This window comes from Leptonotus elevatus, chromosome 1 (assembly GCF_054856555.1).
Source record: "Leptonotus elevatus isolate MCC_2025b chromosome 1, RoL_Lele_1.0, whole genome shotgun sequence".
NCBI lineage: Eukaryota > Metazoa > Chordata > Actinopteri > Syngnathiformes > Syngnathidae > Leptonotus > Leptonotus elevatus.
This window is the reverse complement of record NC_141239.1, coordinates 4,114,600-4,141,879: the sequence shown is the minus strand read 5'-3', so window position 1 is coordinate 4,141,879 and position 27,280 is coordinate 4,114,600. Positions and strand designations below refer to the sequence as shown.

Here is a 27,280-nt window from a genome sequence, read left to right as displayed (position 1 = left end):
GTGTATTCATTTGTTCACCTAAAACCTATTAAAAATCCCATACCGTTACATAATACTTCAGAATCCTGCTAGAGTCGTGAAGTTGTCAGGAGACCCGAGGAAGGATCAAAGAAAAGAAAGGAAAGTGAAATCCAGCACCGACCAGATATTACTACGGGTTACCAACCAGAGTCTTTCACCAACCCCAGAAACATCTAAATTCCAACAAATTAGGGAGACCTCAAGAGACCCAAGGAGAGATTGAGGAAAGGAAGGAAGGACAGACGAAGCAGAGTGAGAGTCATTTCAAAATGTTTGACATCAAGACTGCTCGACAAAAGACAAAATCCAACTCAGGTTTTTAGTTAGATCAATCTGATCATGTCACGTTTGGTGAAATCTCAAAGTTTGTATCGTCTTACCTTTACTTGCAGATGAAGTCTGATGACATTTTCATCTTTCTGTGCATCTAAATCCAGATCGTTGCCAGTCTTTCTTTTTTCCCGCGAGTCCGACTCCATTTGGGTTGAACCCTTTTTACGGTTATTCATCACCATTTGTCAGCGTTTCAGTCCAATGGGCTCCAACTTGAGTCTGACAAAGTCAAACAACCACCTAGCTAGCTAGCTAGCTAGCTAGTTAGCTAGGTGAGGTGTGTGCGTAGAAGAAGATGGGCACCAATTCGGAGCGGCGTGCTCTCGTACGCCCCCTTCAGGATGGCCGCCAACATCACCGCCTCCTCTCTGCGTTCACGTTCAGGCACACAAAAGCAAATCTAAATACAGTTTGGAGAAAGTGTTGTTTGAACTTTGCCACTGGATTCTGTCCACATCTGGATGCAGAGACGATGTCAGAGTATCTTAAGTCAAAACGTCAAAGCCTGAAAATCCAAGGACGTGATAAAAACTCCAAACAAATTTTGCGGAGGAAGTAACTGGTTAAATGATTTCCTGTTATCATCACTTTAAGTGTTGCACAAACATGAGATGGAAATATTTTCATCACTCTAATTTAATAATTGTTCATATAAATTAAAACGATTTTGAATTGTCTTAAAGTATACAATAAGTCCGATTTGTCATAAATGTGAGGAAATACATGGCTCGGTTCGACACACCGAATCGAACCCCCCCCCCCCCCCCCCCCAAAAGGGCAATATTAAAACAGACACATCATAGGTCCAAGAGTTGCTCAAAAATGTACAAATCACACGTCGTTATACAGTTTGAACACACGAATGCGCTTAAATACAGCAAAACGTCATTATTCAATTAACATTTGAGTTCAATGAATAAAATTGCACCGAGATCAAATCAAAGTAAAATACAAGTGAACTGTACTCAAAGGGATCCTTGACTCATTGTTTGTCCGGAATGAATTTTGCTGAATTCATGTTTCATGTACAATTCTTACCCCAAGTTTGACATTTGCCGTCGATGACCTCACCTGTGCCGAGGACGTTTGCTGACCAAACCCAGAAAACCGGCCAGCCGCGATCGGTCGTTACGTCCTCAGCACAGGTGACGTCGTCTTCCGTCGACAGCGAGTGGAAACATTCGTTTTGAAAGTTAATTGTACAAGAAGATCAAAGTTATCAAATTCATTGTGGACAAAAATACAAACTTTTTACGGCTGAAAATGAAAAGTATCCCGTTGAGTGGAAATTCTTTTTTATACCACTAGGAGGCGGCTCGCATATGAATCAATTTGTCGTCTCGAGGACCCAACTTGAGCACCCCTGTCCTACGGACCAGCTCAGTGTAAAAGACTGCTGCCAAAAAGTTCTTCAAGTTGACGCGTGGCGGCGAGTGTCGGTCACAGCACGGTGGTCTCGGACTGGAGGATGGACTGAGTTCTGGAGGTGCGCTGGAAGTGGACCGCGTGCTCAGAACCTTTCCTGGAAGTCAGCGTGATGCTGAAGCGTTGCGCTCGCTTCAGGCCCAAGTCCAGGCACATGCTGCGCCACTTCCTCTTCAGCTCACCTTGCACCTACGCGCACGCACGCACACGCACGCACACGCACGCACGCACGCACGCACACGCACGCACGCACGCACGCACATAATACAACATTACGTGGTCGAACGCAAGTCAACAAAGCAGGAATTTAGAAAGTTGAACGTTGCCTCATGAGTCATTCTCTGCCACGGACTTTTAAATACATCAAGTGGAATCAAAGCGTTAAGTGCCACTGACGGATATTTTCGTCAAATACATTTTCAACGGGTCGCCGTGGACGAGGGTCTCGCTCAGCTTGTCTGTGAAATTCGAGCTTCTACAAACAATAACTGTAATGATTTGGGATTTTGAACTAGTTTTTATCTCATTTAGATTTTTTTAAATCCAGCTAGTTTTAATTTCGTTTTTTAAAATGGGTTTTAGTTTTTTAAAATTCTATTTAGGGGTGTCAAAATTAGTGCAATCATTTTGAGGTAATTTCGCCACTCATGTTTTTTAACGCGCGATTAATGAGCGCCCCTTACTTGTAAAGCCTGTAGTGGTCGAATTCCAGTCGCAACGCAGCAGACACGCCCACGTCAAAATTTAGCTGTAATAAATGTAATAATAATAATTTGTGGAGACTCGGTTCAAGTTGTATTTGACCATTTTAAAAACGTGCAGATTTTCATAGGTTACTTAATGTTAAAGATTAGATAGCTCTTAATAGGAAATGAAAAATGCACTGAGCTGTCACCAACGTCTTACAAATGCAATTATGCCATCTAGTGGCAGAAATATGACCGCAGCACAAATCAATATCACATTAGTTTTTTTACAGTACAGTACATCTTTTTGATTTTAACTCAATTTTATGAATTATTATGAAATAACTGCATCCATGACTTAAAGATGCAGCCATATTTCTATTAGTTTAACATTTTTTCCCACTTTATGTTAACAAGAGCATGAAACTCTGGATTTTTTTTTTTTTTACATTTGATTGTACATTTAGAACAGATATACAATTTGCAATTGTGAGTTAACGATTGAAGTCATGCGATTAATTCAGATTTTAAAAAATTAACAGGTCCAGAAAGTCAAAACCCTGTCACAGTTTGGCTTTAGCCCCGGGTGCTAGCTAGCTAGCTAACTAGCTCCCTGGCTAGCTCCCATGGTGCTCGTTTACCTGCTAGGGAGCTAGCCAGCTAGCATCTGTGGCAGGATTTTTACTTTCTGGGCCTGGATTTGACACCTCTGCGCACAAGAAATACACAAAAAACACACTGAAAACTAAAACTTAAACTAACTAAAACTAAAGATTTTTTAAATAACTAAAACTAATAAAAACTAACAGAACCACCCTGAAAACTAATTCCAACTAAAAAACAAAAACTCAAAACCAAAACGAAAAGCTAAAATGACAATTCGGAAACTATGATAACGCTGCCCAGAACACGATATTCTCGATAAAATCGATGAAAATGCTGCAACGTGGACTACAAACCTCGCTGTTGAGGAAACAGTAGAGGATGGCGACCACCAGGCCCTGAAAGGCATCAAATGCAAGTCGATGAAAAATGAGGACAAATCATCAGGATGGCGAGGCAAGGGTAACGTCTACGATTACGCTCAGCAACATTAGCGTAACGTCGCAAAACATTTCTGTCCACACCTGGAAAGATCCGAGGGCCAGGTCGAAAAAGATCTTGTAGTCTTCGGCCATGGATTCCGACAGGGACACAAAGACCACGTAGTGGATCCCGAACAACGGAATGAGCAGGAGAGTCGATTTGGCCAAACGTCTGAAAGAACAACAACAACGGGAAAAGAAAACAAATTGTCAAAAGTGAAACGAGCAAAAAACTGTTGGATTTGTCCAACAAACATTTGTATCTCAAATCATCTGTTCCAAAAAATCGATTCTCATAAGAATCACGATTTTCATTTAGTACGATTCAGAATCCATTTAAAATGTCCCCAAATTGATTTTTTTTGTTCAATTATTTTATACTGTCTTGTTCGTGTGCCTTTATTGGGAGCGCTGTTCATGTTGTACACGATTTGGCCACTTAAGGGCAGTGTGGTTCCGCTCGTTCCGATACACTGCTAAGTTGAAGCCCCATGAGAGAGTAGAAGGAAAAAGTCCCGATCTAGTTATGCCAATAAAAGGTGTTTTTTTGCAGTGTAGGAAGAGCAAATGCCGGTGAGTAATGTTAAGATGCTTCTCTGTAAACATTCCTGAAGCGTTTTGTTTGAATAGCCGTTCCTTTGAGTGATAAAAGTGCCGCGGGTAGCGCGCTAATTAGCATTAGCGAGTCAGACTGGAGTAGATCATGACGATTCTTTGCTCATCTATAAATTGAAGCAGAAATCATTGTCAATCAAATCATTTTGAATCAGAAATCGATTCTGAATCGATTTTCGATTCTGAATCGAATCGCAGACCTAAAAAACGGAATCGTTTCAGATTCTGAACGGACTCTGTTCCCATTGACATGAATAGAAAAGCCGCTAATCTCTTCCGGCCACCCAAAAAATAAATAAATAAATCCACAACTGTTGTAATGTAGAAACGGGAATGTCTCTTAGAACAAGAAATTCAGAATCCATTTTGATGGTTAAAAATTAAAATCCCCATAGGAAAATGCCATTTAAAGCAACACTAAGGAATTTTCAGTTTACATTGATTATGGCGGCACCATGTGGACAAAAACGGTATTGTTAAGCCTAGTGCTACTTTAAAAGTCAACATGGGTGTTCCACAAGGTTCCGTACTGGGCCCTAAGTACTAACCCTAACCTAACCTTTGCTTCTGAAATAGTGTTTAGATCATTTTTTGAAACGTAAGAATTGACAAACGAGGCTTTTTGCCCGACAGTGACGAAAATAATAACCATGTTTTTTCTTAATCCTGCGTCATTTGTTGGGTTGACAAGAACGACAAGTGCCTTTTCGCCTTCCACAAAAACAAACAATTTGCAATAATTTTTTCAAAATCCTAAATGAAACTCATGTAGTGTATTTTGTCAACATTGTACAATGCACTAAATATTTGATGATGATTATTATTTATTATTTTAAATATTTACCTATTTTTAAACTTTTTGAATGCCTTTGTGGGATCTTTTACTTCTCATGAATGTTTGGATCATTTGAAAAATATGAAAATGGATTTGATTTGCTGACGATATGCAAATGTGAACGTTATCAACATGCAACAAAGCAAATGTTGTTAATCCACCTGCAGCGTAACTCATTAATGATGTGTGACACGACAAACGTGTTCAGACAAGAAAGAAGATAAACGATGACGTCCGTTTAGCAGCGCTGACGTTCAAATGACAAAACGATCCGTGACGACAAAAGAGATGGCGTGCGTGAAACGTGTGCGTCGGCTACCCACCCGCACTGAGAGTGGTCGCCGCCGCCCACGTCGGGACACTGCAGCTTCTGCACCAAGATGCGAACGATTCGGATGAAGAGCAGGAAGTTGACCTGGAAAAAGACACAATGCAAAAAAACTCACACGGCTGGAAAACAATCCACCAGGGACCAATCACTTGAGAAAGGTATTGGGATTGACCATCTGTCCATTGGTTGTATTATCTGGCGACCAGTCCATTGTCTGTCCATATGTGCCCTGACATTGACTGGCGAGTCGACCAATCAATTGTTTGTACATACGTACCCCTTCTTTAGATGGTGGCCAGTCCGATGTGTAAATTTGCACTGATGTTGACTGGCGGCCAATCCATTGTCTAAATGTGCCCTGTCATTAGATGGCGACCAGCCCACTGTCGGCCTGTCTAAACTTGCCCTGACATGGGAGTGGTGACCAATCCATTATTTGCATATATGTAAATGACCAGTCCATTGATTGCCTGTATGGGCCCTGACATTGACTGGCGACCAATCCATTGTTTGTTTGTGTATATGTGCCCTATGATTAGATGGTGATCAGTCCAATATCTAAATTTGCCCTGACATTGACTGGTGACCAATCCATTCTTTGCATATATGTAAATGGAGACCGGTCCATTGATTGTCTATATGTGCCCTGTCAGGAGATGGTGACCAGTCCAATGTCTTAAGTTTAGCCTGACATTGACTGGCGACCAATCCATTGTCTAAATATGCCCTGTCATTATTAGATGGTGATGGGTCCAATGTCTAAGTTTGACTGGCGACCAATCAGTTGCCGAAATGTGCCCTGTCATCAGATGGCGACCAGTCCATTACCTGTCTACTGGCGACCAATCCATTGTTAGTCTCCAGTCAACTATTTGTGTAAATATTCCCCGTGATTGTCTTCCATGTGTCCCCCACCATTGAGTGGCGACCAGTCTGCATACGTGTGCTCGCTTCTTACCACAACGGCGATTCCGATGGGTCCGTTGATGACCCAGTTGGGGACGGGGTTGTCGTTCCTCTCCCAGCACCTGTCAATGGAAAGGAACGCGCGAGGGAGCGTCGACGTGCGATTGGTCGCGGCGGCCTGTCACTCACCCCGTGTCCTCCAGAAAAATTCGTGTCAGCACCCACGTCAGCACAAAGACGCTGGGGATTCCTGCGGCAAATCCCGCATTTCATGTCAAATTTTGTTCTCGTCATGACATCATCAAGAAAAAGAATTTGGATCAAACTTTTTGGTTGCATTCACTACATTTGGCCACCAGGGGGCCGTAAGCTGCGGCCATTTTACGCTAGTCATTCTTTGTTCATTATCATAATTCATATTAGTATTTTATGCAATATTAATATCATTTCTTATTAATTAATTATATATATATATATATATATATATATATATATATATATATATATATATATATATATATATATACACACGGTGGTACCTCGGAGTTTGAACATAATTCGTTCCTGCAAAGTGTTCAAAGTCCGAATTGTTCAACCCCTGAAACAATTTTTCCCATAAGAAATAATGAAAATGCCATTAATCCGTTCCCAAGCTCCAAAAACAGAAAATTCCCATTTTAATTTCTATTTATGTTTTTTACATTTACAGTAAGTACAGTACAGTATTTAAACAATAAAAAAGACCTTACCTTTTTTATTACGGTGTCAGTGGATGATAAATGCTATGTTAATGCTAGCTTGAGTTCAGCGCTGAGTTTGTGTATTTTACATTAGGCATTTTGTTAAACTACTAAGCGGTCCTTGCGTGCCTTGTTTAACGTCAGGCACGTTTGTTGAACAGCTAAGGGGGGTCCTCGTGCCAGTATTTACAGAAGTAGTCACGGTAGTTACAACGGCGCGATAATCTCCTTCCTAATTCCACTGTTGTTCGTATGTTTTCTTTGCTGCCACTGGCACTGTTGTCTTTCTTTGAGCCCACGGCGAAGAAAATTGTCGTGGAAAAATCAAAATGCTCTCTCGAGTATGGAGCACTTGCGGGAGTATTCACGATCTGACTGGAAATGAGCAGTGCATCGTCTCAACTGCAGCAACGTGAGCATTCGGCTTCGCTCGGCTTCGCTCGGCTTCGCTCGGCTTCGCTTGCTTTGCTTTGCTGTGTGTTCAAACTCCGAAAATGAGTTGAGTGAAAGATTTTCCTTTTCGAGCATGATACCATGAATCGATTATTTTAATATCCCCCCCCCCCCATAAATTAACAACATGTGCAATATATTTAAAAATTTTGACTTAGAATTAAATAGAATGAAAACATATTCATATTCATCCATGCTGATGTCATTGTTTGTGTAACACTTAAGTGGTTATTTTCATTAATAGACTAAATCATTTAACCAGTTACGACCTCTGCAAAATTTCATTTGGAATTTAATGTTTGTGGAGTTTTTTTATTTTTATCATGTCCTTGATATTTAAGAAGAATTGATGTTCCATAATTAATCAATATCGGACTGAAGTGAATCCAATCGGGGAAAAAATCGAAATTGAATCGAACTGAACTCTTGTGACTCAAAATCGAATCAATTGAGGAAATTAGAATCGATGCCCAGCCCAGCCAATTTAATGTTTGTAAAGTTTTTTTTAATCATGTCCTTGATATTTAAGAAGACTTGATGCTCCATAATCAATATTGGATTGAAATTAATCGAATCAAATCGGGAAAAATCTAAATCAAATCGAACTGAACTCATGTGAAACGAAATTGAATTGATCGATGACATTTGAATCGATACCCAGACCTAGTGGATAGAAAAAAATCGAGAACTAATCGGTATTCAAATTATCAATAGATATTTAGAAAATCGATTCATCATTTGGAGGCCAACTTGTGCTTTTACTTTTTTTTTTTTTTTTAAGAGACAGGATTTTACATTGATATGGATTTTAAAAAAAGTAATGTGGCTGTTTATGTTGTGGCGTTTGTATGCGGTGATGACACGTGTTACCCCATCCGATGAGCATGTAGACCGCCACGTGTGTGTTCTGCGAGAACATGGCCACCAGAAGCGTGTGCAGGTACAAGGCCTCCACCAGCAGCCAGTAGAAGTTGGCCATGATGAAGTACTGCAACAACACCAGGCTGGCCCGACACGCCACCTGACACACGCAAAATGGGGACGTGACGCTTATCCACGCCCGGCGCTCAATCGTTGCCGTCTCACCAGCGAGGGCTGCGCGGAGCAGCGCGCCGCCCGGCCAAACAGGAAGTGGTCCTTCACCAGCACGGCCGCCGCCCTCAGGATGAACGACAGGAACAGGTTCAGGTGGATGAAGTTGCGGGTGCAGTGCAGCTTCCTGTGACGCAAACAAACCAAAATTCAATACAATTCAAAAAATGTTTTAGTTAAAACGAAAACGCTTTTTCAAAAACTAACTCAAACTGCATTTTATGTTTACATGTATGTATGTACATGTATGTAACTAAAACTAATTATAGCCAAAATGTAAGTTAATTTTGTCATTTGACCATTGTGTTCATTAAATATTGAGCACAACAGTAATATACATTAAAAAAAAATTTTTTTTAACCAAAACTAATACTGAAACGAACTAAAACCAAGCATTTAAAAAAAAAACTAAAACTATTTTTTTTCTAAACTAACAGAACCACCCTAAAAACAAATTCAAACAAACTCAATTTAAAAACAAACCTCCAAACGAAGTAAACACTAACTAAAATGAAAATTCTCAAACAATAATAACCTTGACGCCAAATAACCGTCGTCACGACAACTCAAATCATCTTGCACCACTAAATCTAATAGAAACGTCAGGAATCTTTTGTAGCGTGGATGCTATTTAGGAAAGTAGTATTCCCTTTAGTGTGCACCAACTTGGCCACTTGAGGCGGCATAATGCAAACATGCAGAAACACAAAGCCGATCACAATCTCAGTAAGATGAAGGGTGACATTGATGCTATTTGTTAGCCTTTCAATGGTGTTTTGTTAGCATGTTAGCACTGAGCTAAATTGATCATAAGTTAAAGTAAAAACTAAAGTAAAATTGGCCCAAGGAAGGCTCATATCTCTAATCTCACCCCTTTTTTTAATTTATGCTATAGCTTTTAATATGAACATTTTAATTGTACTGCATGAAAACATACGACATAATCAAATAGAATGTAAAGATTTCCGCGGAAATTTTGAATGGTACTGCTGACTCTTGCAAGGTGGAAAGTCACATGTAGTACTTAGCAGTAGTAGTAGTTGATTGTAGACCACTTCCTGTTGAAATCAGGTCACTTCTTGTTGAAATCAGGTAATTTCCTGTTAAAATCAGGTCACTTTTAAGTCACTTTTTATCGAATTCAGGTCACTTCCAGGTCACTTCCTGTTGAAATTGGGTCCCTTCCGGGTCACTTCCTGTTGAAATCAGGCCACTTCCTGTTGAAATCAGGTCACTTCCTATTAAAATCAGGTCACTTCCAGGTCACTTCCTGTTGAAATCAGGCCACTTCAGGGTCACTTCCCGTTGAAATCAGGTCACTTCCTGTTGAAATCAGGCCACTTCAGGGTCACTTCCTGTTAAAATCAGGTAACTTCCAAGTCACTTTTTGTTGAATTCAGGTCACTTCCAGGTCACTTTCTGTTGAAATCAAGTCACTTGCGGGTCGCTTCCTGTTGAAATGAAGGTCACTTCCGGGTCACTTCCTGTTGAATTTGCTAACAACAAATTGCTAACAATAATGCTACTAAGCAATAACCTTGCTAAAATGCAATTAGTGGTGCTAACAACAATGCTACGCTAGCTAGCTCTAGGTTGCAATGTTTGAATTTGTTGAAATTAAGGTCACTTCCGGGTCACTTCCGGGTCACTTCCTGTTGAAATCAGGCCACTTCCAAGTCACTTCCTGTTGAAATCAGGTCACTTCCTGTTGAAATCAGGCCACTTCAGAGTCACTTCCTGTTAAAATCAGGTCACTTCCAAGTCACTTTTTGTTGAATTCAGGTCACTTCCAGGTCACTTTCTATTGAAATCAAGTCACTTCCTGTTGAAATCAGGCCAATTCCTATTGAAATCAGGTCACTTCCTATTAAAATCAGGTCACTTCAGGGTCACTTCCTGTTAAAATCAGGTCACTTCCAAGTCACTTTTTTGTTGAATTCAGATCACTTCCAGGTCACTTTCTGTTGAAATCAGGCCACTTCCGGGTCACTTCCTGTGGAAATCAGGTCACTTCCGGGTCACTTCCTGTGGAAATCAGGTCACTTCCTGTAGAAATCGGGTCACTTCCGGGTCACTTCCTGTTTAAATCAGGCCACTTCCAAGTCACTTCCTGTTGAAATCAGGTCACTTCCTGTTGAAATCAGGTCACTCCCGGGTCACTTCCTGTTTGAAATCAGGTCCTAGCATTACTTTACATTACAGTATGATTACTGCTACTGCTTTGCTCCGCAGCAGTCCCATAATGATTTGGGTCCCTCTATTTTTCCATAATATGTCCCCTTTGGCAACTTGTCATCGTCTCATCGGGCCGATCTGCTAAACACCTGCAGCCACACACACCCACGCACTCCAAACACGCAGATACAGGAAGTGACAGGCCCATAATAGCGTCTCCGCTAATCTCTCTTACACGCGGCAACTTGTCCTCCAGGCGTCAAGTCAAGCTCAGAGACAACTTTGAGATTTATGACAAACGCCGACCGCTTTTCCTTCCTTCCTACACAATCGAGTGCTTTTCTCCTTTTTCCTAATCCTGCGCGACAATAACGAGCAAGTCCTGTCACATGTTCGCATCGTCGTGGTGATGCGGGATTTGGCTTCGTTACAGACATACGAAAAGATGGAAAAGATGAATCAGCTTGAGTTTTCCCGGAATTCAAATTGTTTATCTAATCAAGACATTTTGGACAATTGGATGCTTTCACATGTCCCGATCCATTTGTCCGCGTATTTTTTTTGACTTCCTGTATTTTGTCAACATCTTTTTTGTACTTCCTGTACGTGCCTCTATAATTTTGTCCATGTTTTTTTCCACGTCCTGCAGGTGTCCCAATTATTTCGTCCCCATTTTATTTTGACTTCCTGTAGTTGTCCCAAAACTTTTGTCAACATCTTTTTTCTACTTTCTGTTTGTGCCTCAATACTTTTGCCCATGTTTTCTTCACGTCCTATATTTGTCCCAGTACTTTTGTCCACATTTTATTTTGACTTCCTGTAAGTGTCCCATTTGTTTGTCCCCATTTTCCTCATTTCCTGTAGCTGTCCCAAAAAAAATTCTCAACATTTGTCACACTTTCAATATCTGTATGCGTCCTAATACTTTTGTCCACATCTTATTTTGACTTCCTGTAAGTGCCCCGCTACTAATTCTATTTCAACTTCCTGTAAAAGTGCTCCATATTTTGTTCCCTTGTCACTTTTTGTAATGTCTCATGTGCGCCCCCTAGTGTGAAGGAGGCTGATAAGAAGTTGCATCTCACCTGAAGAGGCAGAGGATAGCGCTCCCGGTGGTGAGGAAGATAAGGGACAGGCTGTGGCCCAATGTGTACAACGTCTGCACCAGAACGTAAAACACCAGCTGAGCACACACAAGCACGTTCATGAACAACAATGTTAAAATCTTGCTAAAATAATAGTTGTACTAAAATTGCCATCAACAATTATGCTGAGTGATGCTAACAACAAATTGCTAACAATAATGCTACGAAGCAATAACCTTGCTAAAATGCAATTAGTGGTGCTAACAACAATGCTACGCTAGCTAGCTCGAGGTTGCAATGTTTGTACTGGCCGAAAGCATTTTCGGGACGTGTGTTTATAGACTTTGGTCTGTCAAGCCGAGTGTATGCTAGGCTAACTGAGCATCCGGATATGTTTTGTACCTTTGTGTGTCTCTGTCTTGTGTCTGAGGTGAACAATGCAGTACGTTATCCAGTTAAGTGAACAAACACAAGGAGGAGTTCACAACCCGACATTGGCGACCTCAAATGAACTCAAGTGAACTGAAGCCAGAACTGAGGCGAGGAGCCACAATTAGCGGAGAAGGACGTGCTGCCAAAAAATGACAACATGGCAACGACCCAGTTTTCATCAATCGTGCCAGAAATTGGCGTGACATTGCGTCACGACAGCCAATAGGCGAAAATGTCACACACAATGTCTGGAATTGTTGAGGAAAACAATAGAGTTATACTTCCTGTTTTTGGGTACCTGCAATTTTTGGCTCATTTCTGCTACCAATACCGGAACGCACGCAAAAAAAAACACAATGAAAAAAAAGACGAGGAGGCCTGGAGAATGATGAGCAAGGAAGTTGTCATATCTGCCAAGTATATTTATGTTACTTGTTAACAGCTGTTGGTTGTAGATTACTGTGAGCCAAACTATAGCATTAGCATGAGCAATAGCATGAGCAATAGCATGAGCAATAGCATTAGCAATAGCATTAGCAATAGCATTAGCAATAGCATTAGCAATAGCAATAGCAATATCATTAGCAATAGCATTAGCAATAACATTAGCAATATCATTAGCAATAGCATTAGCATTAGCATTAACATTAGCATTATCATTATCATTAGCAATAGCATTAGCAATAGCATTAGCAATAGCATTAGCAATAGCATTAGCAATAGCAATAACATTAGCAATAGCATTAGCAATAGCAATAGCATTAGCAATAGCATTAGCAATAGCATTAGCAATAGCATTAGCCAAAGTCTTAGCACAAGCGTTGATACCAACATGCCGAGTGTCTGATTTGTTAGCAATGTTTATTGTTTTTTTCCTTTTAGAGAAAGGTGTGACGTGAAGGATGCAAATTTCTGTTGGCTTTGTACACAATTTTCACGATCAGACTGGCAAAAGTTGGCATCACCAACCCAAGCCTCGAAACCTAGCACATTTCGGGGAGAGCGGGGGTAAGTAGTGCCAATGTTTGCCTTGAATTTTGACTCCTGACGTAGCTTACTAAAGCACCGTGTGAACTGTTTTCAAAGTTGTCTATAATTGTTCAAACACAGCCATCAAAGAACCTTAATCATAGAAATTTGACTTTGAAAGGGCAAAAAATGGACGTCTCTTCAAAAATATGTGGTCACATGACCAACGTCTTCCGTGGTTTTCTAAATAACAAGGGTGGAACTACTTGCCCCTTGGCACAAATTACACCAATGATCTCTCCTAATTCAAATAAGCAGCAGTTTGGCCGATAGACCGAATAAATATTCTTCGAAAAACAACGTTCTGTTACTGTCAAACGAAGCATCAAAGATTACATGTTGTGTATTTGAAGCAAAACACAGAAACCTCTGCTACCTAAAATGCTAACGTACGATGGAAAACAGGCACGGGCAACAATTAGCATCTACGTTGCACGTTACTGTTTTGCTGAGCATTTTTTGGAACATCAAGTGAAGTCGATTGCGAGCCCGAAAGCACCTTGTCCTGGCCGGTGTCCGAACCGCACGCGCTGGTTATGTTGGGGAACACCTCGGACCATCCGGACGCCGTGCACTTCCTGCTGATGTTCCCTGCAGGAGGTCATCGTGATTGAAATCAAGGAGGAGGAGGAGTTTTGAGTCTTGGTCAAGGTTCTTAGAGTTCATCAAAAAATTAACAACTGAAGTGAGAGTTGACAAAATAACTTAACTCAAACTACATTTTATGTTTACAAAAGTAACTCAAACTTATTTTGTAACCATATTGACAGCAAAAACATTTTGTTCAATTATTTCCATACATAAGCTTTGAAGGCTAACTATCACTTGTGTTACTTGTTCTGCACATGGACCGTATTTCTGCCAGCTGGCAGCTGCACGACCTTACGTTAGCATTCACAAACAGTTGTTTGTGAATTGTCACAACTAAAACAAAGCATTTGAAAACATGTAAACAAACCTGCACTAAAAACAAATGACAAAGCAGACTGGACTAAGTGCAATTTCTGCAGAAATTGCGTGGGAATGCTGGAAGCTGAATGCTAATAGCTGAATGCTAATAGCTGAATGCTAATAGCTGAATGCTAATAGCTGAATGCTAATAGCTGAATGCTAATAGCTGAATGCTTATGAAGTAAATTGAAAGATAAATTATGTGAAAATTACAAAGTATTGATTGTAGCTGAAAGATAAATGAATAAAAAGAACACTTGAATCCGGGAGGCGTGAATTTGTGAAGCAAATTTAAATTTATATGGAAAAGTGTTATCTGAAAGAGTGATATCCAATCAAAAAAATGAAGAAGAAAAAATAGCGCCACCTAGGCTTGCAGTACCCTCCATTCATTTAGATGGAAAGTGGAACTATGATAGTCAGTTGGTATACATTTATGTCCCTTAGCATAATTGCCATGGATAGATTTGCAATGTACAGTTGGACGTGGGATTCAAACTCGCAACCTCCCGGTTACTGGACAAGGCAATTTGCCAAATGCGCTACTGAGCAGTATCAGCTGGTAATGATGGTAAGTTGAATGTCTGCAAGCGGGCGTGGAAAGTAGGACTTAGAAAAAGTTCAATGTCAGTCCCAATGTGGGGAGAAGTTTATATTTAACGTTAAAGTGTGCCAATACTGTAAATAATGTGGAATCAGACGGTAAAGACGATAAAGTGTGAATTTTTGACGCAAGTTGGGATTTAAATGGTGTCAATCTGAAGTTTTATGTGGGAGTTATTACGCGGCAAAAAAGTGTGCAGAATAAAAATCACAGTAAGTGCTTCCAGAATTCCCACATCTAAAATGAAAACTGCAAAAAGTATTACAATGGTGGGACGTTACCGTTGGTGCCAAAGACGGTCGTGAGGAAGCGCGGGCACTGTATGGTGGCGGTCTGGCCGATCCCGGTGCGGTCCCAGCACGTGATGTTGTCCCATGCGCCTTTGCAGCCCGCCTCTGATTGCACAAAAGCCAATCAGCATCCACCATTGTCAACCAATCAGCATCAACTGCACTTGAATGACTTCTTACAAAGTCGCTAATCCAACCCTCGTCAGATCTGAAGCCATTTGCGTTAGCTTGGCCTTGACCCCTTGAACTCCCATTTTGAAGGCACGTCCATGTTTTTTTTTAAATAGAGTATTTGAAATCATCTTTCCTCATTGAAATAAATGGAAATGATGTTAATCCGTTCCAACCTGATTGAGAACCCAGTCAAAAAAAGTTTTTATTAAGAAAATTAGCACTATAATATTGAACTGTATTAAAAAAAAAATATATATATATCTAAGAAAAAAAAAACTGACTATATAACAATACTCACAGGTGTATATTGTGGAGTTTATTCACATGGTCTGAGCGCACTAGTGTTAATTTTATCCGCCTCAGTGTTAGTACAGTTTCAATCGCGGTTGTGATTTTTAGTCAACTATAAATCTAGCATTTTAGTCTTTATTTTAGTCCAACAGAACATACATTTATTCGTCTAGTTTTAGTCAGGACAATCATTTTACCTCTGTATATATATTTTTTGTCAGCAGGTAATGTTGAACATTTTGTATCAAAAGCTATTTCACATAAAATGTTCTCCGCTTTTTGATGAAAAACAACTTAACACACAATTACAGTATATCAACAAGTGGCTACTATGGCTACATGCTACCAGCTAGTAAATTAGCCAAGGCAGCATTAGTTAGCGGTGGGATTAACATTATTGTTGGAATGTTATAGCTGTTGGTTTAATGTAACGTTATAACTATAATTAGTTTTTTTTCTTTCTTTTTGTAACATTTCACTGTGAATCCACCAGAAGTGGCAAATCCAGGTCCAGAAAGTAAAAACCCTGCTACAGTTTGGCTTTAGCCCCTGATGCTAGATAGCTATCTAGCTAGCACCCTAGCCAGGAAACAAACACCATAGGAGCTAGCTAGGGAGCCAGCTAGCTAGCTAGCACCTGAAAGTAAAAACCCTGCCACAGTTTGGCTTTAGCCCCTGATGCTAGCATGTTATGGCCTTCGTCTTTGGAAAACATGAAGCATTTGAGTTTTTGCTAACAAACGCCGTTTTTGAGGGTCTCATACATGCTGGAAAACTTTGCACACACCTCAGGCCTGGCAAGAAAAACTGATTTACTTTATATTTATTTGGGGTGTCAAAATTAACACGTTAATATCTGGTTCCTTTTTTTAACACATTCACACATTTTTTAAAGGGGAAGTCAACAAAAAACATTTTTGGGGACAATAATGTGTTCTATGCAGCCCCACTGGTCTAAATATGGTATTCTAGTTAATATTGCGTTAGTGGAATGAGTTAAAAAAAAAAAAAAACCTTCAGACCCATAGGCCATGTATACACGTAGCTGGGTTTTTTTGCGGCTTGGCCAGTCATCCACACGTCCGCGGGGATTTCTTTCCATTACAAACGAAGGTTTCTAAAAACTCGGGCCAAAGTGAAGATTTGCGTATTTCTCCGGCTCCGCGGTCGCATATATACGTTAGTAAACAAAGTTTTACGTCGTCCTCGACACACGTCACCCTCAATCACATACCTTAAGTTGTTAAAAAAAGAAGAAGAAAAAAAGGCGGCGTGGATTCGCTTCCCCACCGGAGGAGACCATATTTGTATGTGTGTGGTGAGTTGGAAAAAAAAGTTTTTTAAGATTTTGTATTTATCCTCTTTGTTTTCCTCGATGCTACGTTTATGGTGTACTCATTAGGTGGGTTTCCATCCACCTATTTTTTATTCCAATTTTCAAGGATTGCGAAAAATAAACTGAATGGAAACACCAGAAATTTGAAACGTTTTTTACACTTGGACGGGGGTGGGTTTTGAAGCGTATCGAAAAAAGGAAAATGCGAATTTTGGCTAAGGAACCAAGACCGGATACACGTGGCACGTTTTGACCGGATATTACGTCACACGTGCGTTTGTAGTCCCAAAGCAATGTCGGGCGATAAAGTGAGGTATGTTTGGGGGGGACGACCAAACAGAAATCTTTTGGGAATTAATTAAATGTGAAATTAATTAAAATAATTACAAAAGTCGCTTCCTTGTCGTCGTCTTCTTCTTTCAAATGACTGGTGGATCACATCTCTATGGTGTATAGCGCCACCTACAGCGGCGGAGTCCCGTCTCAACATTCGCATTTTGCGCATTTTCACTAAATCCGCTTAAAACATTCGAAACATTTGGATGGAAACCCCACCGGTGATGACATCTTCCGTCGACAGCAAGTGGCAAAATGGCCGCCCCACTGAGATGAATCAAAATGGCTGGATTTTGCTTCATAACTTTTGATTCCACAAATGTAATATTAGTCAGAATGTCATGTTTAGAATAGTGAGGTTAGCTCTAACATATTATTTTGTTATTGTTGTCCAAAGAGGAGAGAGCAACATTGGCGACGTCGTCTGGACTGGAAATTCTGCCCGGGCTGCCATCTTGTCCTGCTTGGAGGTCATGGAGGCGCTTGAGGTAGGAAGACGGGAGTCGCCTAAATTCCCCTGAGCTGCTGATTAGCAGTTAGCATCGATCCCGTGTATTAAGCTCTCAAAGAAGCCTGAGCGAGGTTGCGTCTGTCGTGTCTCGATTGTGTCAACTCGCTCGCTCGTATTTTTCCTCAAACGTGAGCTTTAGTTTGTTCAGCAATTTAACGAAGCAGATTCGCATCGAATTGTTCTGGTGCCGTAGCCGCAAGTCACGTGTCGTTGTGTGCATCATTTAGGAGCTCGCGCAAATCAAGACTTTACTTTAACGCCATTTTTTTTGCGATAATAATATCGCATCTATTTGTGAGGAATGGGGATTATTTGTTTGTTTCAATTGACAATTGCCAACTTCCGAGCATTTCTGACATTTTCCTAATGCGACCTCAATACAAACGCTTCCTCGACTCGGTGAAAACAAACGGCCGACGATGAATTGTACTGCTTTTTCCTGTGACTGGCATACAAAGCAGGCAGATTATTAGTTGTCGGACAACATTTCATCATATTTTGAAATCGAAATAAACCTCACGAATCAATAAGCAAATTACAACCATCCAAAGTCCAATGATAGTCAATGTTGTAGACCTGAATTATTTTCACTGAGTTGACCGCCATTTTGACACACACACCAAAAAAAACCACACCATTTTTTATGAAATGAACCAGTCTGTGTTGTACGACGACGTATTCGAGCCGCGAGAATTTTTTTTTAAAGGGCGGGAGCAATATTCGGAGAATAATATATTTTATAAAGTGGGCAATTTTAGAGAAAAAAAACTCAAGAAATTTTATAAACTCTCAAATTTACGAGTTTTTTTCTCACAAATTTGCCACTTTATAAAGACATTTTTTTCATCCCGCCCTCTAAAAATGTTTTTTTTTTAGAAGTGGCCCTAATAAGCTGTCGTGTTGGAAGAAAAGTGTGGGAACACTGAACCAAGGTTATTGTAGTTGACAAAAACGAATGAAAAAAACTCAAATTAAAATTCAAAAAACAATTTTATTAATGAAGTAAAATAAAAACTACAACTACAACTAATAACTATAGCGATAATGTCTTTTGTTTTCGTCTTTGATAATTAATTTAATGCGTGAGCCTTTTGGGATGATTTTAAATGTGATTTTAAGTATATTGATTTCGATATTAACTGAAATATTAACTGAAATATTAACTGAAAGTTTGAAAGTGTGTCGCACAGAAGTGATGTCATCTAGCAGCAGCAGTTTATTAAATATCGCGCACAAGTAATACACATTTAAAAAAAAAAAAACTAAAACTAAGCATTTTATAAACTAAAACTAATACAAACTAACAGAACCACCCTAAAAACTAATTAAAACTAACTACATTTAAAAAAACAAAATTAAAATTCCAAAACTATAATAACCCTGCACTGAACAAGAGAAACTTGTTAAAAAAAATATTTTATCGTACACTTTTAACAAATATAAAACGTGTGATTAATTTACAATGAATTATGAGTTAATTATGGAATTCATGCGATTAATTACGATTAAAAAGTCTGAATTGACTGACAGCCCTGATATTTATTTAAATGATTGTGCCATTTTGTAAGATTGCTTCAACGGCGCCCTCGACTAACGAAGCCAACATGGCGGCAGCCCAGCTGTGTCCAGAGGTGCGCACAGCTGCCGCGGCTCGACTTTTGCGTGATTTCATCTTGAAAGGAATCCCGACCGAGTTGTGATTATCATCTCATCATCATCTTGTGAGAAAACATTTCTCATATTCTCGTCCTTATCCTGTTGGACACGCACACACGCACGCGCGTGTGTGTGCGCGCGCGCGCATGTGGGAAAGCGAGTGGGTGTATTTTGCTTCACACAAATAATGACGGGAGCAATAAAAATGCTGAGCATGACAAGAGGAACGGTCAAAAGTGAGTACAAATACTTGGTTACTGGACTTGTCCGGTATCGGCACTTTGCGTGCGTATTTTTGATCTTTGTCGACATTTGAAAACAAAATGTGTTTTAAATTAGAGATAGGCCGATATGTTTTTTTCAGGGCCGATACCGATGACGATTATAGGAGGCCGATAACCGATATTTAAAAACCATATTCATTTTCAGTAAAACGAGGGGGGAAATATTGGCGTCAAAAAAAAATTCAATGCAAATGCCAATCTTGACTTTGTTTTAATGTCTTAAAGCATTTAATGCTGATTGAATAACTTTTCTACGGAAGAGGATAAGAGCCAGTAAAGAGAAAAAAAAAGTTTGTCTGGATTCTGACTATTCTCAGAATTCTGAGAATAAAGGCAGAATCTGGCCCTAATCCTCTTCCGTAATTTTTAAAATGTCGATTTTTTTTTTTAATCTTAGAGAATTTACTTCATTTTAAATTTCAAAAAAATATTCAGGGAGCTCCCAAGGTTATCAGTGCGTCTTAAAAAGTGAAATGGAAACTTGAAGTAAATACCATAGCTTTGTTTTTTCCAAAATTTTAAAAATCTTAAACTAATGTCAAACAACAACAAAAAAAAACGGTTCAGAAGGTTCCCAGGGTCAGCAGCATCGCTTATAAAGTTGTAAACTGACAATTTAAATAAATAGTTTCTTGATATTTGAATGGTTTTATCGGCCGTCAGATTTTGAAAAAAGGCCGATACCGATATTCGTCAAAATGCCCGATCCCTATTTCACATTGGGATTTCAAATGAGGGTCTCAAACCAGGGGTAGCATTTCAAATGTATCCTGGGATACGGTTTCAAGCCAGGGTTGGGGTTTCAAATAAGTGTTGGGGTTGAGGGCTAGGATTTCAAAAACAAAAGTTGGGGTTTGGAATGAGGGTTTCAGACCATGTTTAGGGTTTCAAATTTGGGCTTGAAGCCTGGGCTAGGGTTTCAACTCGTTCACTGCCATTGACGGCTATAAACGTAAATAATTCATTTGAACTATTTCTATTAGTTTAACATTTTTTTTCCCACTTTTGTTAAAACAGTATGAAAACCTTTTTTTTTTCTACATTTAGGTATAAAATGTGTGATTAATTACAATTTAAAAATTGTATTGCCTGTCGCCCCTCATTTTTAATCATCTTTTCTTTTCTTTTTTTATGAATTGATGGCAGTGAATGAGTTAAACAAGTATTAGGGTGACAAATGAGGGATTGCAGCCGGCTGGGTTAGGGTTTCAAATTGTTCCTGTTGATGTTTGTGCTCGGTACCTTTGTGCGGCGCTCGTCTCTCCTGCTCGACCAGTCGCTTCACGCACTCGGTGTGATCTTTTTCCACCTCCAACAGGAAGTTGCAAGTGGGGTGGCGACCGCTCACCTGCCGAGTGCATCACACAAACATCTTAAACGGTATGTTCATTATATTCATATATGTATAATTCATCTCATGTTAAAAATAATAAATGACGTACGTGCACGTTGGTGAACATGTTTTACATTTAAAATGCTAAATGTTTTGCACATGTTTTAAATGTGCAATTTGAAGAGCAAGAAATAAAGTGTTTGGAAGCAAACGTGTTGCCATGGCAACCCTCAGCCGTCACGACTTGTTGAACCACAAGGACAAAGAAATTCTTCATTTTACTCCAAAGGCCGATAAGGGGGACCAAAACTGCCAAATTTCAAAATAAATAAAGGACTAAAAAAATAAATAAAAATGACTAAATAAATAAATGACTACAATTTAAAATAAAAATGGATATAAAAAATATAGTTCGAAAATTAAATCAAAATAATAAATATAAATGGAAATAAAAAACACAAACATATATACATACATAAATAAATACATTTGTGTTTAATTTTTGAATTATATTCCGTTCCGTTCCGTCTTCAATTCCGCTTATCCGGGGTCGGGTCGCGGGGGCAGCAGCTTTAGCAGGGAAGCCCAGACTTCCCTCTCCCCAGCCACTTCAGCCAGCTCCTCCGACGGGATCCCAAGGCGTTCCCAAGCCAGCCCTGAGACGTAGTCTCTCCAGCGTGTCCGGTAGGACGTGCCCGGAACACCTCCCCAGGGAGGCGCCCAGGAGGCATCCGAAACAGATGCCCGAGCCACCTCAATTGAATTATATTATATTATATTGTTTATATCCGGGGTTTTTTTCACTTTTAGTCCATTTATTTATTTATTTTGTCATTTATTTATTTATTAAGTCATTTATTTATTATTCATTTATTAGCAGTTTAGGTCCAATACAGCCAAAAAATAAAATTAAAATAAAGGACTTAATAAATAAATAAATGACTAAATAAATAAATTACTACAAGTGAAAATAAAAACGAATATAAAAAATATCATTCAAAAATTAAATACAAATGTATTTATTTATGTGTATATATATATATTAGGGGTGGGAATTGCCTAGTACCTGGCGATTCGACTCGTATCACGATTCATAGGTCACGATTCGATTCAATACCGATTAATCCCGATACAAATCTATAAATTGATTATTTCAATTTTTTTTTTTACTCAAATTTAGAAAATACTCATCAGTAAATTTGTCCATGTACACTGTAAGATTTGTATGAAAAAATTTTGGGCGCTCTGAATTGTCTCTCGATGTGACTGTGTGTGTTTTGTCTCTGTGTGCTCTGCGATTGGCTGGCAACCAGTCCAGGGTGTACGCCGCCCGCCTACTGCCTGAAGCCAGGTGAGATCAACTCCTGCGACCCTTGTGAGGAATAAGCGGTTAAGAATATGGATGGATGGATATTATTTAGCAAAAACATCGAACACAACAAACAGCTAGTGCAGAAAAACCCAAAACTGCCTTGGCTTGGAATCATCATTTGAAACCTTGGAGTCTCTCATTTGAAATGTATTATTAATTAATTTTAAAAACCTAATCCTGGTTTGAAACCCCAAACCATTTTGAAAGGTTCATTTAAATACTTAACCTTGCGCTGAATACCTTACCCTTAATTGAAAGCCCACCCTGATTTGAAACATTTATTGGAGACCCTAACTCTCCTTTGACATTCTAATTTGAACATCTAGCCCAATTAGAAATTCTAACCTTGGGCTGAGAGACCCGAAACACCCTACCATCTCCTGGAAACCACATTTTGAAACCCTAACCACCCCCGTTTGAAAGCCTAAACCTTATTTGCAATCCCTCATTTATTACACGAGCTCAGGTTTGAAACGCTGAATTGAAACTCTAATCCCAACCTAATGTTGTATGAAACAATTACAGTAGGCTAAATGAAACTACTGAGGCTTATGAATCAGTCAAGACGAGGACAAAAATAAATAAAAAAATATAAAAAAAAATAAAAAAAATCAATGAACTCACCATTAGCACAGACGCGGAGCAAAACGCCAGGAAGAAAATTAAACTTTTCATCTTTGCTCTTCAGTCGCAACAAGCAAAAAAGGGTTCATCATTCAAATTCGCCTGATGAATGTTAGCTGTCCTGTTTCAAATATGCATCCAATAAAAAAATATTTAAAAAAAAATAAGCATCCGAAAGGTCCAGTGGGATGAGCACGATGCACGTCTTTCCCACGCAACACCCGAGACGACCGAGCTGTCAATTTCCCCGTAGTAGGCTAAAGCACTTCCCCCTGATCCTTTCAAAGTAAAGCATAAAGGTTGGGGTCGTTAGTTTTGTCCGTTTGTGTTTGTAAACAACCAATTCAAAACAGACTCCTCCTCTTCTCGTCAACATTGCGCCTGCCTTCAGCGACACGCCCGCCGCTCTGTGATTGGCTGGAGGGGTAAACATAGACTTTCCGCCCACAAACGTCCCTCTCATGGCAAAACACAACAAAATGGCAAAATACAGGCTGGGGTGGTGGCGGATGATGACAAAATCAGCAGCACACATTAACAGAAGCCCGGAGGTGTTGATTGAGAAGGATTACGTGTGTATACATCCAGTGTTTCTTTTTGAGTGAAAACTAAAGACAAAACATGCAGTAATGACATAACTGAATAGAATGTAAAGATTTCAACAGGTGTTACCACATTTGGGTCAAAGCTAAATGAATGAAATGAGGAATTTTGCAAGATGCTGGAGATTCTGATTTCAGACAGCCATGAAAGCAAAAGCAGAAGAGCGCATTTCACAAGGATGGCATTGGCACAATGTTGTATCCATTGGTGCCCTCGTGTGGCTGCTCCTTGTATTACAATGCAAAAAGCCCACCTCGTTAGGGTTACAAATAACCAATTTGAGAGGAAACGACTAGTCTTTAAAAAAGGGTTCTTATTAAATTTTAATTTAAAAAAATATACATCTCCATCGAAAAAAGTATTTGTAAAATAAAAATGTGCATTTTTTAAGCAAAATGACTTGTCATAATGCTAAAAAACTAAATATTTTATTTCGGGGGGAAAATGTAAGATTTGAACAGTTTTCCTTTTTTCCCTCAATACAAATGTGACTTAAAAGAAATTGAAGTTGCACTAATGTGCTCCAAGCGTGATTTGAACCCTCACCAGCCTTTTGCGCTAACCACTGAACTATTTCCCACTTACATAAATCTGTGACATGGTATGCAATAGTATTGAATAATGCAGTACAAATTTCAATGTTAGAATACAGAACGGAATGATATAGAAAAAAACACGAACAATGAGAAATGTTATTAAATGTAATGGATGTGAAATAATGCAACTGATTATTATTCAAAATTGTCCAACCGCTGACTTGTTGAAAGTCATTAAGTATTAAGATTGCAAATTGTATAATATAAAAAGCTGAATAGCACATGTTTAATCATTTCAGTGAAATCATAAGGGTCGGTTATACATTTGTATCACTTTGCATAACGGCCATGGATACATTTGCAACGCGCAGTCAGAGGTGGGATTCAAACTCACGACCTCCTGGTTACTGGACAAATGCACTTTACCCGCTGCGCCACCGCAGCAATGTCAGACACGTGGGAACGAAGATCAGTCGTATGGAAGTAAGTGGGGGGGGGGGGTTTGGCGTGGAAAGTGTCTGCCACATTGAAAATGAACGGGACAAGTTGGATAGGAAGTCTTCAATTGGGCAGAAAGTGTCAAGAGGAATGAGCAAATTGGAAATGTGAAAATCAAATGTTGTATGTTGAGTTTGAAAAAGTGAGGAGAAGAATAGAAAGAATCCGAATATAGAGATTTTTTGAGTTTTGAGAAAAATACAATTCTCCCAAGATTCCAATTTATAACTTCGGGGAAGAGACCCTTTCTTAAAGATTTTTGTAAAAATATATATAAAATAAAAAAAAATTCAAATTAAACAAATCCTATGTACTCTTAAACCTTAATTGTTCTTTTTTCTTGCAAAATTCCACTTTAGTGTTGTAAAACACAAAAAAATCATATTTTGAACTTTTTCACCCAGGAAGATTGTGACTTTTTTTGGGGTCATGCCATGTCAGTAAACGTGTCCATGTTGCTTTTTTTTTTGTGGAAGAAAAACTCACCCAAGAGCAGCAACAAAGGAGACCAAGTGTGCAACTTGTTGATACATTTATTTCCTCCATGTTAGCACACAGAACAGATTTATATACATATTGCTAGCTAGAGCATCAAAAACCCAAAATTGATTTTGGAGCATGAGGACGCGTGCGTGCAAGTGGGCGGGAGAACAGTAAGTGATAGCACACTTTGCAACTTTTTGGGCAAAGAGAGACTTTTTTTTTTTTTTTTTTTGGCGCCAATCCAATTGGTTTGTAAAAAAAAAAAAATGCCTCCCAAGGTGATTGCACAAGTGTTGGCGACAATCATCTTCTGCCAAACACAGAAAGAAAAAGAAAAGTCATGGAATGACACAAAAGAAGAAGAAGAAGAAGAAGATGATGATGATGATGATGAAGGAGAAGTCGAGGTTCTTTGAAGCATAACGTCGAACGCCGGGTTGGAATTTCAGCCGCTCAACACTCGTCCTCCACAAAAAAAGCATTTTGCTTCTTTACAAAAGAAGACATTTGCAAACATCTCAACTTTTACTCTGGAAAGCAACATTTTTGGCTTGGGGAAGACTTTTTTTGTTAGCCTTTACACACAAAAAGAAGTTTGAGGGAAGAGGAGGAGGAGCTTGAGTGCGAGTTGAGCAATGCCGATAGAAGAAATCAAACATGACGCGGCGTGTGGGAACATGTTATTTACATCAGCCGGGAATCGATGAATTGACGCCAACAATACAAATAATCATTAAAAAAAGACAACAAAAATAGTTGAATGATTTCCCCCCCGTTCAGTCCGCTTTCATCACAGAAGGAAAAATAAAAATAAAAACATCCTCTGTAGACCACTTGGGTCATCTCATTTGCATAATTTCAATATCGTCCCATCGTGAGTACGTTTTTGTTGTTCCGTTTTCCGCTTTGATTGGATTAAAAATTGTCTTTGTACAAATCCAAGCCATGTTAAAATTGCAAAAATATAAATTCACCGCTCAATTTAGTGTCTAGCAAATTCAAACATGTGCAGAATAATTCAAAACAAGATGGGAAGATTAGTTTAGTCAGCATTGATGCTGGAACCCTGTCCCCAATAACAAGCCAACAACTTTTCGGGTTTTTTTCCATTTTAGGTAGAAAGAATTGATTGCAAAAAAAGAAAGCCCGCCTGCGTCTGTCGTCCGCTCGTCGTCTTTTTCACATTTTTCCCATTTTTCCAGCCTCTTGGCCTTTTCTCCATGAAAGCAGCGCTTACGCTTGCTGCGTTAAAAAAAACAAAAAACATTTTATATAGAGATATATATATATATATATATAAAAAAAAAAAAGTTTAATGTTGCACACGCTTAAATAACATTCTGTGACACAAAGACAAATCATTGCCGCTAAATAAAAACTCAGCGTTAAATAATACAAAATTTAAAAAAAGTTGAAAACACGGGCGCCACCAAGGAAGGAAGGAAGGAAGGAAGGAAGGAAGGAAGGAAGGAAGGAAGGCGAGAGAGAGAGAGAGAGACACGAGCGTGTGTGTTGCAGACACTGACTGACGACAGGAGGAGCCAATGGCGTGCGAGGAGGAGGGAAGTGGGCGTGTCCGGATCCTTTTCATCTCTTCCTGCGGCAGGTGCGCTTGTGGTCGGCGTGCCAGTGCTCCTGCTGACACTTGATGGAGCAGTACGACGTGTTCCAGCAGCAGTGGTACATGGCCTCCTCCTCGCAGTTGTAACACTGGCGACACGCACGCACGCACGCACGCACGCACACACGCGCATTTTCACTTAAAGCATTTTCACAAATGACACACCAAAAAAAAAATCCCACTTCTTGCTCTTGTAAAACAACAAGTGAAAAAGTAACACAGGGGAAAAAGTGACAGGGGTAGTAAAAAATGCAAAGAACGAGTGAAACTAAGTTAAAAATAAAAATAAAAATAAACGTCGGTGGGGAAAGTAAAAAAAAAAAAGAGGGAATTTTGGTTTGGTTTAATTTTTAGTGGGTGCTTTTCCCCCCATTGTTACTTTTCCCCACTGTGACCTTGTCATCATTTAATTTTTTTGCGTCACATTTTCCCCAATTTTTTTTTTGCAAAATTTGAGACTGGAAAAAAAAAAAGTAACTGAAGAATAAGTCAAAAATGCAAAGAAAAGAAAAGAAGAAAAGAAAAAAAGAAAAT

The 27,280-nt window shown here is 39.4% G+C and overlaps 2 protein-coding genes and 1 long non-coding RNA gene across 7 annotated transcripts in view; 1 reads left to right on the top strand and 2 right to left on the bottom strand.

Annotated features, from left to right (window-relative positions):
* Positions 1-1,135: 1,135 nt before the first annotated feature.
* On the bottom strand, positions 1,136-23,265 carry vipr2 (vasoactive intestinal peptide receptor 2). 2 transcript variants are annotated; one of them, XM_086075749.1, is made up of 13 exons: positions 23,006-23,265; positions 20,919-21,024; positions 15,080-15,193; positions 13,743-13,834; positions 11,783-11,880; positions 8,517-8,649; positions 8,301-8,451; positions 6,427-6,487; positions 6,290-6,359; positions 5,324-5,415; positions 3,593-3,722; positions 3,425-3,466; positions 1,136-1,968 (listed from the first exon to the last, which is right to left on the bottom strand). In XM_086075749.1, exons 1-13 carry the CDS (start codon positions 23,054-23,056, stop codon positions 1,795-1,797), a joined length of 1,314 nt encoding a protein of 437 aa, XP_085931875.1. In that variant the 5' UTR covers positions 23,057-23,265; the 3' UTR covers positions 1,136-1,794. The 2 variants fall into 2 exon arrangements, with proteins under 2 accessions (XP_085931875.1, XP_085931882.1); XM_086075756.1 differs by having other exon boundaries at positions 11,783-11,856.
* On the top strand, positions 13,165-21,057 carry LOC147180441 (uncharacterized). Its single transcript, XR_015094837.1, has 3 exons — positions 13,165-13,222; positions 17,623-17,713; positions 20,995-21,057. It is a non-coding gene; the product is annotated as an uncharacterized LOC147180441 (long non-coding RNA).
* Positions 23,266-25,157: 1,892 nt separating the features above from the next.
* zmynd11 (zinc finger, MYND-type containing 11) overlaps positions 25,158-27,280 on the bottom strand; it is a 41,781-nt gene continuing 39,658 nt past the window's right edge. For all 4 annotated transcript variants that reach the window (XM_086071886.1, XM_086071858.1, XM_086071876.1 and 1 more), the window contains one exon: positions 25,158-26,835. In XM_086071886.1, coding sequence (XP_085928012.1) covers positions 26,713-26,835 — 123 coding nt within the window. In that variant the 3' untranslated portion in view covers positions 25,158-26,712. The remainder of the gene's footprint in view (positions 26,836-27,280) is intronic.